The following is a 12324-nucleotide window of genomic DNA, read 5'->3' as shown; positions in this document are numbered from 1 at the left end:
TGTTCTAGTGATTGATTTGGTGTATTAAGGATCCCCTGAATGGGTTATAGCTTGCTGTTTTCACTTTGGCATATATGAACATCAGTTAAATTATCCTAATTTTATTCAGATACAAGTGTATTATTTTTATTTATTTTACTTGAAATATTGCTTAAAAGTGGAACTTTAAAGAGAGGGCACATGTTGTGATCTGCCAGGGAAATTCAGCATTTTAAGTTCATTTATGATGTAGTTTTATTTGGGTCTGGGTTAATTTCAAATGATGTCACCTTGTGTTACTCTCAGACTGTTAAACATTTGTTTTGTGATGGTATCATGAATAAATAATATTTTTTAATGTTTACATATATGCACTTTAAAGCTTCCTAAAACTGTCTAGAAAAACAATATGTTTTATTTTAGAACAGTTAATATTATGTATATTAATATTTTTACTTCTCTTTTCACCACAACCAAAGCTCAACAAAAATGTAACAAATATATTATCAGATAAACTGCTATATCAGAAAATTTACCATCTTTTCTTCATACTCTGGATCAACATCTTTTTCAGATTTAGATGCCTTTGGAGGGGGCTTTAGTTGAAATGGAGGATCATTTCTCTGTAAACAAAATGACAAATTCTACAATTACTGTGTGTCTAATGGAGGACCAAATTCCCCATTCAACTCACCTCCCTCCCCCCATTGCCTCTGTAAAAATCAAGAAAATACGACTTCTGAAATGAGGGGAAGAACTTGTTTGTGCTTTCAAAACAATGCATATACCTCCACCACCCACACTGTGAAAAGTTTCCTGCACTCAGATACCACATAATTGCTTAAGATTCAAAGAGTGATACAAGTAGTTGTGCCTATGGGCATCTGAACTTAAGATTTTCAAACAGCAATACATCCCTGTGACATATTGTTCACTGCTTTTAAAACTGAGGAAAATTTCAAAAACACATGGTTGTATAACAAGGGGAGACATGTGGGCTGTTGAAAAAGGGAAGTCAAAATTGCACTGAATATGCCTGAAGTTGCTCTTTAGGCTCTTACACAGGGGCAGGGAAAATTCCAGTGCTTTATTTTTTCCAAGGAACATTTTCCATTCCATAAGATCATTAACATCAATGAATGGATACTAGTTACAAATATATTAGGCACACCTTCCAGTTTCAAAATGTTCATCTTTGTTTACTTAATATAAGTAAAATAAATAAACAAATTAGATCACTCTCTAGGTCAGGGGTTGGGCTAGTTTGACAGGTGGGCAGGAATGGACAGGTGGGCTGGGAATGAGCAAAACTTGAGCAACTGCAACATGCTCAAGTATTGCTGCTTGTTCCTGCTGCACCACAATAAGCCAACAATCATACCTTAAATATGAGTTATAGTTTAGATGGATATACAAGGACAGCAAACTAAACTGATCATCTGTTCTTTTCAGGTCTCTGTGCCCACAGTGGACAGAAAGTAGGTAGAACCTGGGCAACTGGCCAATGATGGTGACTGCACCTAATGAAAACTCCTAAAGAATGTTTAACTATATGGAATCTGCCTGGCTTTTTATGTTTTTAGGTTATGTTAGTTATTCTTCTGATTGTGTGTTTATTTAACTGATTGTGGTATTGTTTGTTTATATTGCTGTAACACACTCTGGATGGTTAACAAAAATAATAAACAACCTGATGGTCTACAGATTTTGTTGAACTCCACATCCCATCAGCCTGGGCAGCATAACCAATAGTCAGAGAATATGGGAGTTTCAGTACCAACACACCTAGAGGACCACAGCTTCCCCACTCCTGCTCTCAACCTGTCCTGTGGACAGCCTCAGTGCACAGCTGCCGCCATTGCATTTAGGCATAAGCAAGAGAAGGTCAAGAACTTGCAAGGAGGACTGCTTGGTTCTCCCACCATAACTGAGCTTCACAGTCCTGCTCCCAGGACCTTTCGATGCTCTTCAAGGAATCTTAAACCAAGGATGGGGAAATTGTGACGCTCCTGAAGTTGCTGCACACCATCAGTCTCAGGCAGCACTGTCATTAGCCAAGAAGATGGTATAGCAGATATAGAATGCTGGACTAAGATCTGGGAAACCAGGGTTCAAATCCCCGCCTCAGCCATGAAGTTCACTGGGCCAGTCCCTCACTCCCAGACTATCCTACCTCACAGGGTTGTTGTGAGGATAAAACAGGGGGAGAGAAATACATTCAACACCTTTAGCTCCTTGAAAGAAATGCAACAAGCAATAACTAACACACGCTGGGAACCACAAGTCCCTCACCCTTGCTCTAGTCCTGCCTCCTACAGCAGCCAACCCGGTGCCCCTGGGAAGCCACATAAAACCCGCACATGATGGGTTGGCATCAGCCCTCGCAAAGCCAACCCCTCCCTCCCTCCCACACCACAAGTGGAATAAACATGTGCCTGGAGGATATACACTTCGCCTGAGGGCGTTTCTTCCATACATTAAGTATCAAACAGCAGATTACTCAGGCAAGCAAGGACTCAGCATGGTAAACCTTCCCAAGTCCCTGACCGCGATGGGCGTAAAACGACTGATGAGGCATAGCTGTCAACCTTCCCTTTTTTGCGGGAAATTCCCTTATTCCAGTGCCGTTTCCCGCTGCTATCCCGGATTGTTAGATATCCCATAGACTGTCCCTGGGATAGGTGAGGCTACTGATCCCTTATTTTCAAATCTGAAAGTTGACAGCTATGCTGATGAAGATCAGCGATCCTCCATTCCAGATGTGCTGGACAGCTGCTCCTGTCATTCCCGAGCACTTTTTGGGCATGCTGGCTGGGCGGCTGATGGGGAGGACGCATCTGGAGGGCCGCTGGTTCTGCAGCCTTGGTGTAAACGAAAAATAAAGAAATGAGCGCGCGAGGGTAAGGTGGGGGGGGTGATGGTCTCTCAAAAGGACGGATGCAGTTTCGTATGCTGGCTCCCCGGAGCTTAGCGTTCCGGATGGGGTTGTTAAAAAATGAAAATAAAGTGTTCCTCTGAGCATACGCAGAGGTTTGAGGTGATTGTGGCGCGCGATCTAGAGGCCGCCGCCGCCCTCGTCCTCCTCCCCGTTTCCCGCGCCGTACCTCCTCTGGGCCGCCGGGCTCCTGTGAGGATGAAGAGAAAGCGGCCGAGGTGGAGGGCTCCTCCTCGACCTCCTCGCAGCCCGGGCTGGCAGCGGCTGGGGCCGGAGCCGCTGTCAGTGCTGTCGCCGCCACCGGGACAACGACGTCGGCCTCCGCAGCGTCCATTTTGTGTCTCGGCAACCACCGGTCGGTAGAGCAGGAGTTGTGGGGACAGGAGGGGGGCGGGGTAGGGACCCCCTCAAAACCCGCCCCCCTCCGTTGGCTCCCCCTCCTTTTCCTCCCGCCGCCCTCCCTCGGCAGCGACGGGTATCGCAAGAAACCGCGAGAACGGCGCTGAGCGCCTTCGCGCGCGCGGGAATGGGAAGGCAAGGTTGTGGTTGTTATGGTTCGGAGGAGCACGTGACGCGAGACAGGAGGCTCCTCCCCCTTTGGGAAACTGCAGGGGCGAATTTTAAGGGTTGCTTCCAACGGCATCGTCGCGCTTTTAATAGTCAATACCGGTTAATTAATAGCATTTAGTCCCGCTTGAGCATTTTTATTTTTTATTTTTGGTGCTAGGTTCCTTCCTCGCTTTCTTTTTTTCCGTATTGTTTTTTTTCATAAGGAGTGCGGGAAGCTGCTTAAATCAAACTAACGGTCCACCTGGCTCAGTATTGTCTACACTGGTCGGCAGCAGCTTTCCAGGCTTTCTGACGGGGGGTGGGAGGTGGCAGACATTGCACCTGGGTCCTAATGCCCCGCAAGGGATGTGCTGTTGATGCTGTAGCGCTTAGCCACAGCCCTCGCCCACCCCCCAAAAAACACATACACAAACTTCCTATTTCCATATTTGAATTTCACCAGCTGTTTTTTCTTTGTGAACAGTCCGGTCTTTTGATTTCATACAGCACATATATGTATGTAATGTACGGTATATTATAAAGACAATAAATACTAGTGGTCAGAAGGTGTTGCTTCCAACAGACTCTTGTCTGTTATGATGACTGCCTTTATCTTTTATACATTTACAGTGCGTTTAGGTGCTAAAGCAACAATAGATAATCTGTTGAGAGGTGGTTGGGTTTTTTTCCTATTAGCAATTTAAAAAGGACGTTTGCAAGGGAGGGGGAAGTTAATAAGGAATCTTCAAATCATGGCTACACCATCGCCTTACATGCATACCGATCCCTATCCAGACAGTCTTAACTCATGCTCGTTGTTTTCCTCCCTTAGTTTTAAACTTCCGACACTTATGATGTTATCATACTGACGATTAGCATAAACACCAAACTGATTAATTAATTACTAATGCTCGCGAAGATTATTTGTATTTCCCCCCATAGCTGTCAACCTTCCCCTTTTTTGCGGAAAATTCCCTTATTCCAGCGCCGTTTCCCGCTGCTTCCCGCTGCTATCCCGGATTGTTAGATATGCCGTAGACTGTCCCCGGGACAGGTGAGGCTGCTGATCCCTTATTTTCAAATCTGAAAGTTGACAGCTATGATTCCCGCCCCCCCCCTCTGTTCCCAGTTCCCCGCTCTTTCCAAGCGCTCATAACAGAACACTCGCGAGTGACCCCGGAGAGGGAGGGAGGGAGGGAGGGAGGAAGGAAGGACCGAACTGAGCATGCGTAAAGGCGACTTCCGAGGCTAGTTCCTTTACGTTGAGCCCTTAAACCCATAGATATAGGAAAAAATGAAGAGGAGCACGTAGCTTGAACTGCCATTACAAACTTTTTAAACAATTAAATTTCTATACCACCCTTCAGGCGAGGAAATCAGAAAACTAATCTTCACAGTATTCAACTATAAAGCATGTGTCATATCTATTGATGTATGCAGGCGGAAAGTTCAATACTCCAAACATATCGATTTTTTTAAAAATTGTTATTTGTCTGAATTTTTAAAGCAAATTTAATGTTTAGGTTTCAACATGGTCAGGTACTAATGCAATTTATTTTGTGATCCTGTGCACATCTCCCCAAAAGGAAATGGGTCTTACTCCTAGGTAAAAACAAAATAAAAAAAATTCCTTCCAGTAGCACCTTAAAGACCAACTAAGTTAGTTCTTGGTATGAGCTTTCGTGTGCATGCACACTTCTTCAGATACCTTATCTGAAGAAGTGTGCATGCACACGAATGCTCATACCAAGAACTAACTTAGTTGGTCTTTAAGGTGCTACTGGAAGGATTTTTTTTATTTTGTTTTGACTATGGCAGACCAACACGGCTACCTATCTGTTCCTAGGTAAAAGTTTAGGAGTGATGCCTTGATTTGTCACCCAGCTGTTTGGTCCATTAGAACTGGTAGGACCGAGGGCTGAGAAGCTCCAACAATAGACAGAGTCAGACGAAATGATAGACAGAGCTAAATAATCCTAGTTTTGTCCCCGTCCTCTGAGAAAGCTCTGTTGGCAGTGCAAGACATGACATTAACATTTAAAAACCTTCCTTTTGATGGCGCCCCAGTCATGCCTGCCCTCAGAAGGGAGCTGTCACAAGATCTTGCATTAGTGATTTAGATCAAGAAAATGGTGCAAGAGAAAGGGTCAAACATTATTAGCTTCCATGCCCTGATCCAGCTGAGGAAAGGAGGGACATGCTTTCAAATACTGTAAAAGTAAATATGTAGGATATCCTATCATAAAGGTAAAGGTAAAGGGATCCCTGACCATGAGGTCCAGTCGTGACCGACTCTGGGGTTGCGGCGCTCATCTCGCTTTATTGGCCGTGGGAGCCGGCGTACAGCTTCTGGGTCATGTGGCCAGCATGACTAAGCTGCTTCTGGCGAACCAGAGCAGCGCACGGAAACGCCGTTTACCTTCCCGCCGGAGCGGTACCTATTTATCTACTTGCACTTTGAGATGCTTTCAAACTGCTAGGTTGGCAGGAGCAGGGATCAAGCAATGGGAGCTCACCCCGTCACGGGGATTCGAACTGCCAACCTTCTGATCGGCAAGTCCTAGGCTCTGTGGTTTAACCCACAGCGCCACCCGCGTCCCATATCCTATCATAACATCTCCTAAATAATGTATTTTGCCTCATAAAACAATGGTGGGCTGAAGGTGTAGCACCCTGCTTGTGGTTAACGCTTAGCTGGAATGAAATATTCAACGCAGCAATAGAGAAATTAAAATAATAATTTATTTGTCAGACAAATAAATATGAGGCACAGTGGTATATGGTTACCAAGCTCTGGCCTGGCCTCCTGCCGTTATGGCCAGCACTTATATTTCCTTAATCCAGCCCCCTTGCTCCTCCTGTGGCTGCCTCTGTCCAATCAGCCTGGTTGAAATTCCTATTGGCTGTTTGCTAGAACCAATCACAAAAGATACACCCATTTCCTCTTGTCCTTTTATGGGAAACAAAAAGCTATATATTCTTCTATCTATAAATGACAAATAAGTAGTAATATATCTTACATGTGTCTCAACAAGGAACCTTAATTACCAGCTCACCTCGCCCTATTGCCCTCCAAAACAGATGGTTTAATCTTAAATTTTTATCTTAAACAGATGTCAAGGATCTTGAGTTCACATCATCATTGAAAGATCTCCTTCTCTTGGAGGTCTTTTAAACAAAGGCCTGACAACCATATGTGTGCTCTAATGATGTTTCCTGCTTGGCAGGGGGGGCTGGGCTGATGGCTGATGGCCCCTGTGATCTCTTCCAACTATATGAAATAAGAATCTAGCATAAGGATTTAACATTTCTTAGCTTCTAATTCCTTTGCATAATTACATTTAAGCCAATATATTTAATACATAACATAGATAGCTTTTTAGAAGAATAAACCTTTTCAAAGTAAAAAAGGAAGGAACAGTTTCCAGCCTCAAAATAAGATAGAAAGAAAACCTCTTCTCCAGCCAAGCCAGTTGCCTTTTTCACTGCTCTTGACCTTTCAACCTTAGGAAAATATGGCTCAAGTTTAATGGGAGGCACATGGTTTTATTTTACTATTTACCCACTCTTAATTATGTTTATCTCTTTTTTTATCTTCTGTAATATGTAGGGTCAATGTAACCTTGGCTGTCAGCCTGTAATTCCCTTTTTACGACTTTGAGAATTGTTTTCTGCTATAAATCAGGGGGCCCCCTTGTCCAGGAGAATAAACATCTTGCCAAGGTTCTTAGGCAGCTGGTCTTCTGCCTGGCATGAACATTTGAAAATCTTTAAGCTCATTTTAAAATACAGGCCCTGTATAATAAAAATGCAGGCTATGATTAGATGCCTCAAAGGTATTTACAGTACTGTATTATTATCATTATTATATTTTCATCCCACCTTTCCTCTGAGCAGGTTCTCCCCCTCTCCCAATTGTTTCCTCACCACAACCCTTGTGACGCAGGTTGGGCTGAGAGACAGCAATTGATCCAAGCTCACTCAGGGAGCTTCATGGCTGAGCTGAAACTTGAACCCTGGTCTCGCAGACCAACATTCTAATCAGCATTCTAGTTTAGGATGTACTGGTATACAGGTGAAACTCGGAAAATTAGAATATCGTAGAAATTTCATTTATTTCAGTAATTCAACTTAAAAGGTGAAACTAATATATGAGATAGACTCATGACATGCAAAGCGAGATATGTCAAGCCTTTATTTGTTATAATTGTGATATTATGGCGTACAGCTGATGAAAACCCCAAATTAACAATCTCAGAAAATTTGAATATTAAATGAAATCAGCAAAACAAGTATTGCAAATAGAGCAATATTGGACCTCTGAGAAGTAGAAGCATGCATATGTACTCAGTACTTGGTTTGGGCTCCTTTTGCATCAATTACAGCCTCAATGCGGCATGGCATGGATGCGATCAGCCTGTGGCACTGCTGAGGTGTTATGGCAGACCGGGATGCTTCAATAGCAGCCTTTATCTCTTCTGCATTGTTCGGTCTCATGTCTCTCATCTTTGTCTTGGCAATGCCCCACAGATTCTCTATGGGGTTCAGGTCAGGCGATTTTGCTGGCCAATCAAGCATAGTAATCCCATGGGCATTGAACCAGGTTTTGGTACTTTTGGCAGTGTGGGCAGGTGCCAAGTCGTGCTGGAAAATGAAGTCAGCATCCCCATAAAGCTCGTCTGCAGAAGGAAGCATGAAGTGCTCCAAAATATCCTGGTAGACGGCTGTGTTGACCCTGGACTTAATGAAGCACAGTGGACCAACACCAGCTGATGGCATGGCTCCCCAAATCAGCACTTCACACTGGACTTCAAGCATCTGGCATTGTGTGCCTCCCCATTCTTCCTCCAGACTCTGGGTCCTTGGTTTCCAAATGAGATGCAAAAGCTGCTCTCATCAGAAAAAAAAAGGACTTGGGACCACTGAGCAACAAACCAGTTCTTCTTTTTTTTCCCTTTAGCCCAGGCTAGATGCTTCTGACGTTTCTTGTTCAGGAGCAGCTTGACAAGAGGAATACAACATTTGAAGCCCATCTCCAGGATCCGTCTGTGTGTGGTGGCTCTTGATGCACTAACTCCAGCCTCAGTCCACTCCTTGTGAAAGTCCCCAACACATTTGAATGGTCTTTTCCTGACAATCCTCTCCAGGCTGCGGTCATCCCTGCTGCTTGTGCACCTTTTTCTTCCACACTTTTCCCTTCTGCATAACTTTCCATTAATGTGCTTCGACACAGCACTTTGGGAACATCCAACTTCTTCTGCAATTACCGTTTGAGGCTTTCCCTCGTTATGGAGGGTCTCAGTGATGGCTTTCTGCACAACTGTCAGGTCAGCAGCCTTCCCCATGATTGTGCTTCCTACTGAACCTATTGCAGGTGTTATCGAATGAATAGCTACTGCACCTTTTCACAAAATTCTAATTTTCTGAAATTGTTAATTTGGGGTTTTCATCAGCTGTACCCCATAATCATCACAATTATAACAAGTAAAGGCTTGACATATCTCGCTTTGTATGTCATGAGTCTATCCCATATATTAGTTTCACCTTTTAAGCTGAATTACTGAAATAAATGAACTTTTCCACAATATTCTAATTTTCTGAGTTTCACCTGTATCTCCTTGAAAATTGTGTGGCTTTCCACCTCCCAGTGGTTTTCCAACAATTGTCACTCTTCTTCCTCCTGCCCTCACATGCTAAATTAGGCCGCTGAGATTTAAAAAAAAAAAGTTTAGGGGAAGCAGTAAAAGATATGTGGTTGAAAGGAGTGAGAGAGAGAGTTTCAGTTTGGGCACTGAAAATAAACTGCTGGGCTAAGCATGCACTCAAGAGACAGCTTGTTCCAAAAAAATTATGTCCCCCTTCCTGAGTCAGTATTTTCCACCTGGCTTCTACTTTCCCAGGATGCACTAATTGAAAGACTATTGATCATAAGGAACTCCCTTCCACCTCTAGCCCCACCTCCTCCCATGGAATTTAATTACATCAATTGTAAATCAAAGCCTTTAACTAACGAGGAATGGACAACTTGTCAATATCTGGCTCCAGAAGAAACGGGCTCTCCTACACCCCCACCAACAGCCCAGTCCAAATTGCAACAAATCGAACTAGTGGTGCCAGCGCCAGGAATTGGCCCAATCTTCATGGACTGCCGGGGAATCCTAGAAGCTATTCATGCAGAGGAATGAAATAAGGTCTTAGCGGATGACTGCCTGGACAGACAAATTAATACCCCCAAATTAGCCTTTCCCTCAAAAGGCTCCCCCATTCCTCCGCGTCACGGCTCAATCAAGCCAAACCCAAAGGACCCGAGGAATCAGCAGCAGAAAACAGCTACGAGTGCCTGGAATCTAAAAACCCAAGAATCAACTACTGCCCTAACCATCATCTCCTGGAATGTTGCCAGCTGGTCCAGATGCCTCTCCCATTCTACAGACATTCCCTTCTACCGTCAAAACTTTAATATCATCGCTCTCCAGGAGACGTGGGCAGCCGAAAATCCATCACTGGAAGGATACTACATGTTAAGTTGTGGGTTGACATAGCAGACGACACAGCGATTTCTCCAAAGCAGCTCTTTATTTTGTAAGCTGGAATAGAACTGACTGCAAACAGCTCAGCCGGCCTGCTTTTATAGGCAGCCGGCTGTCAACATTGTAGCAACAACAACCCAGGGTTTCCCGCCTAAAATAACTGACGTGGACCTGAGTGAAAACTATATACAGTATCCCCCTGCTGGCCCAGGGTGAGAACTTCAGTACATAACACTACACATATGCAGTGAGAGCAGTTGCAGGCAGAGGACCAGGGAGGCTCGGGGGGGGGGGGTATGCATCCTAATTTCACTCTGCCTAAATGCCACCTGTAAGGAACTCTCCCCCCTAGAGCACCTAGCAATGGCCCTACTCATATCCTGGGGAAACTGCAGTTTACTAATTATCAACGCTTATATCCCCACAACAAGCAAAAAAAAAAAAAACGATATTGAGGGAATCTGGAATAGACTGGACTCTTATGTCAGGTTACTGCTAACAGACTATCCGGGAGCAAAGGTCCTGCTGGTAGGCAACCTAAACGCAAGGCTAGGTCCTGACAACCCCAGTTTAGAAACTAAATACAGGCAAAAAATAGGGTACCTTGACGACTTTGGCCCGGAGGCCTTACAACTACCAAGGCAGTCAAAGGATCAGCATTCAAATTTTGCTGGAGCCTGCCTCCTCAAATTCTCTAGGCAGCTAAGTCTTCATATCCTAAATGGTCACACCAGGGGCGACATCCCCGGAGAATATACATTCATGTCTGGGGTAAGATCCAGCACAATTGATTATATGTTGGTGGACAGTGAATTACTAACAAAAATAGTGAATTTAAAAGTGCTCCCATTCATAGAGGGGGACCATTTCCCTTTGCACCTCCAGGTGTGTCCGTTAAACGAGTCACCCTTCCTGAGAACAGTATACCCTGTAGAGATCACTGCATTAGAGTGACTTGGTTGCCGAGTCAAATGGACCCCTGCACTTGACTCCAAACTGAAGAAGATTCTAACCTCTGAAAAACTCCGTACCATTTTAACTGGCTTTGGAAATAATCCTAGGCCTGAGGACCCAGTTTCCAAGTATGAGAGCCTGCTCCAACAATTAAAACCCCATCTTTTTAATACCACAGAAAAAAGGCCATCTAAACCAATAACATCAAACAAACCCTGGTTTGATCGCACTTGCTTTGAGGCAAAGAAAGCCCTGCAAAATGCTTACAAAGCCGCCCTGACAGCCGAAAACTCTGTCAGACATGAAGCCTATCTTGCTGTCCGTGCCCTAAAAAAGAGTATAAAGACCTAATACACCACCAAAAGAATGCCTATACCAGAAAATGTTGGATAGAACTAATTAGTGCAGCAAAAGCAAAAGATCAGACACTATTCTGGAAACTGGTACGTAACTTCTGGCAACCATAAAGCTATTTCCCCCTTAACCTCACAAATTTCCCCTAGCCTGTGGGTCTCATTCTTCCAATCTTTGTATGAGGACGCTGAACCTCCACTACGGAATTGTAATATAGAACAACTGGCTAAATGGCCGCCTGTTACAGTAACCGAAATGAAATCATATATAAACCAACTGAAAACGGCCAAAGCCCCAGGCTCAGACGGCATTACGCCAGAAATAATAAAAGCACAGGCGGATTGGTGGGCACCTTTCTTAGCCACCCTCTTCACCTACATAGATGACACTGGCAGCATCCCAAGGGAATGGGGAACAGCCATAATAGTTCCAATCTATAAAAAGGGCAACAGAGGGGACCCAGCAAATTATAGGCCGATTAGCTTATTAAGTGTGATTAGTAAACTCTACTCAAAGCACCTCCTTAACAAGTTTACAGAATGGCTAGAGAATGAAGATATTTTGGCAATAGAACAAGCGGGCTTCAGACCCGGAAGGTCCACGACAGATCACTGCCTAATGCTACAACATCTCATCGACAAATACAAATCAGGAGGGCAGGCCTCACTATACGCTGCCTTTGTCGACCTAAAAGCAGCATTTGATACAGTCTCCAGAACCAGACTCTGGGACAGACTACAGGAGACCAATATAGATAGAAGGCTTCTGCTCTTAATTCAGGCACTGCACGCAAACACGGCTCTTAGAGTCAGGTGCAGTCGCCTAGGACACCTAACAGACCCTATTAAAACCTTCAAAGGAGTCAGGCAAGGGTGCCTATTGGCCCCTCTACTATTTAATTTCTATCTAAATAACTTAGTATCTGCACTCAATGACTCAGAACTCCACCCGCCAAAGCTTGCAAATTGGCATATTTCGGTCCTGCTATATGCCGATGTTAAGTTGTGGGTTGACATAGCAAAC

At 44.2% G+C, this 12324-nt stretch overlaps 1 protein-coding gene across 1 annotated transcript in view; it reads right to left on the bottom strand.

Moving 5' to 3' along the window:
* The window catches only part of SMARCA1 (SNF2 related chromatin remodeling ATPase 1), a 46095-nt gene extending 42632 nt beyond the window's left edge, over positions 1-3463 (bottom strand). The window contains exons 1-2 of the mRNA XM_079961618.1: positions 3084-3463; positions 516-602 (exon numbers count right to left, since the gene is read on the bottom strand). Of these exons, the coding sequence (XP_079817744.1) occupies positions 516-602; positions 3084-3248 (252 nt within the window). The 5' untranslated portion in view covers positions 3249-3463. The remainder of the gene's footprint in view (positions 1-515; positions 603-3083) is intronic.
* Positions 3464-12324: the final 8861 nt, after the last annotated feature.

The sequence above is a fragment of the Podarcis cretensis genome, assembly GCF_951804945.1.
Source record: "Podarcis cretensis genome assembly, chromosome: Z".
Taxonomy (NCBI): Eukaryota; Metazoa; Chordata; class Lepidosauria; order Squamata; family Lacertidae; genus Podarcis; species Podarcis cretensis.
The sequence above is the reverse complement of the archived record's forward strand: the minus strand, read 5'-3'. Positions and strand labels throughout refer to the sequence as shown.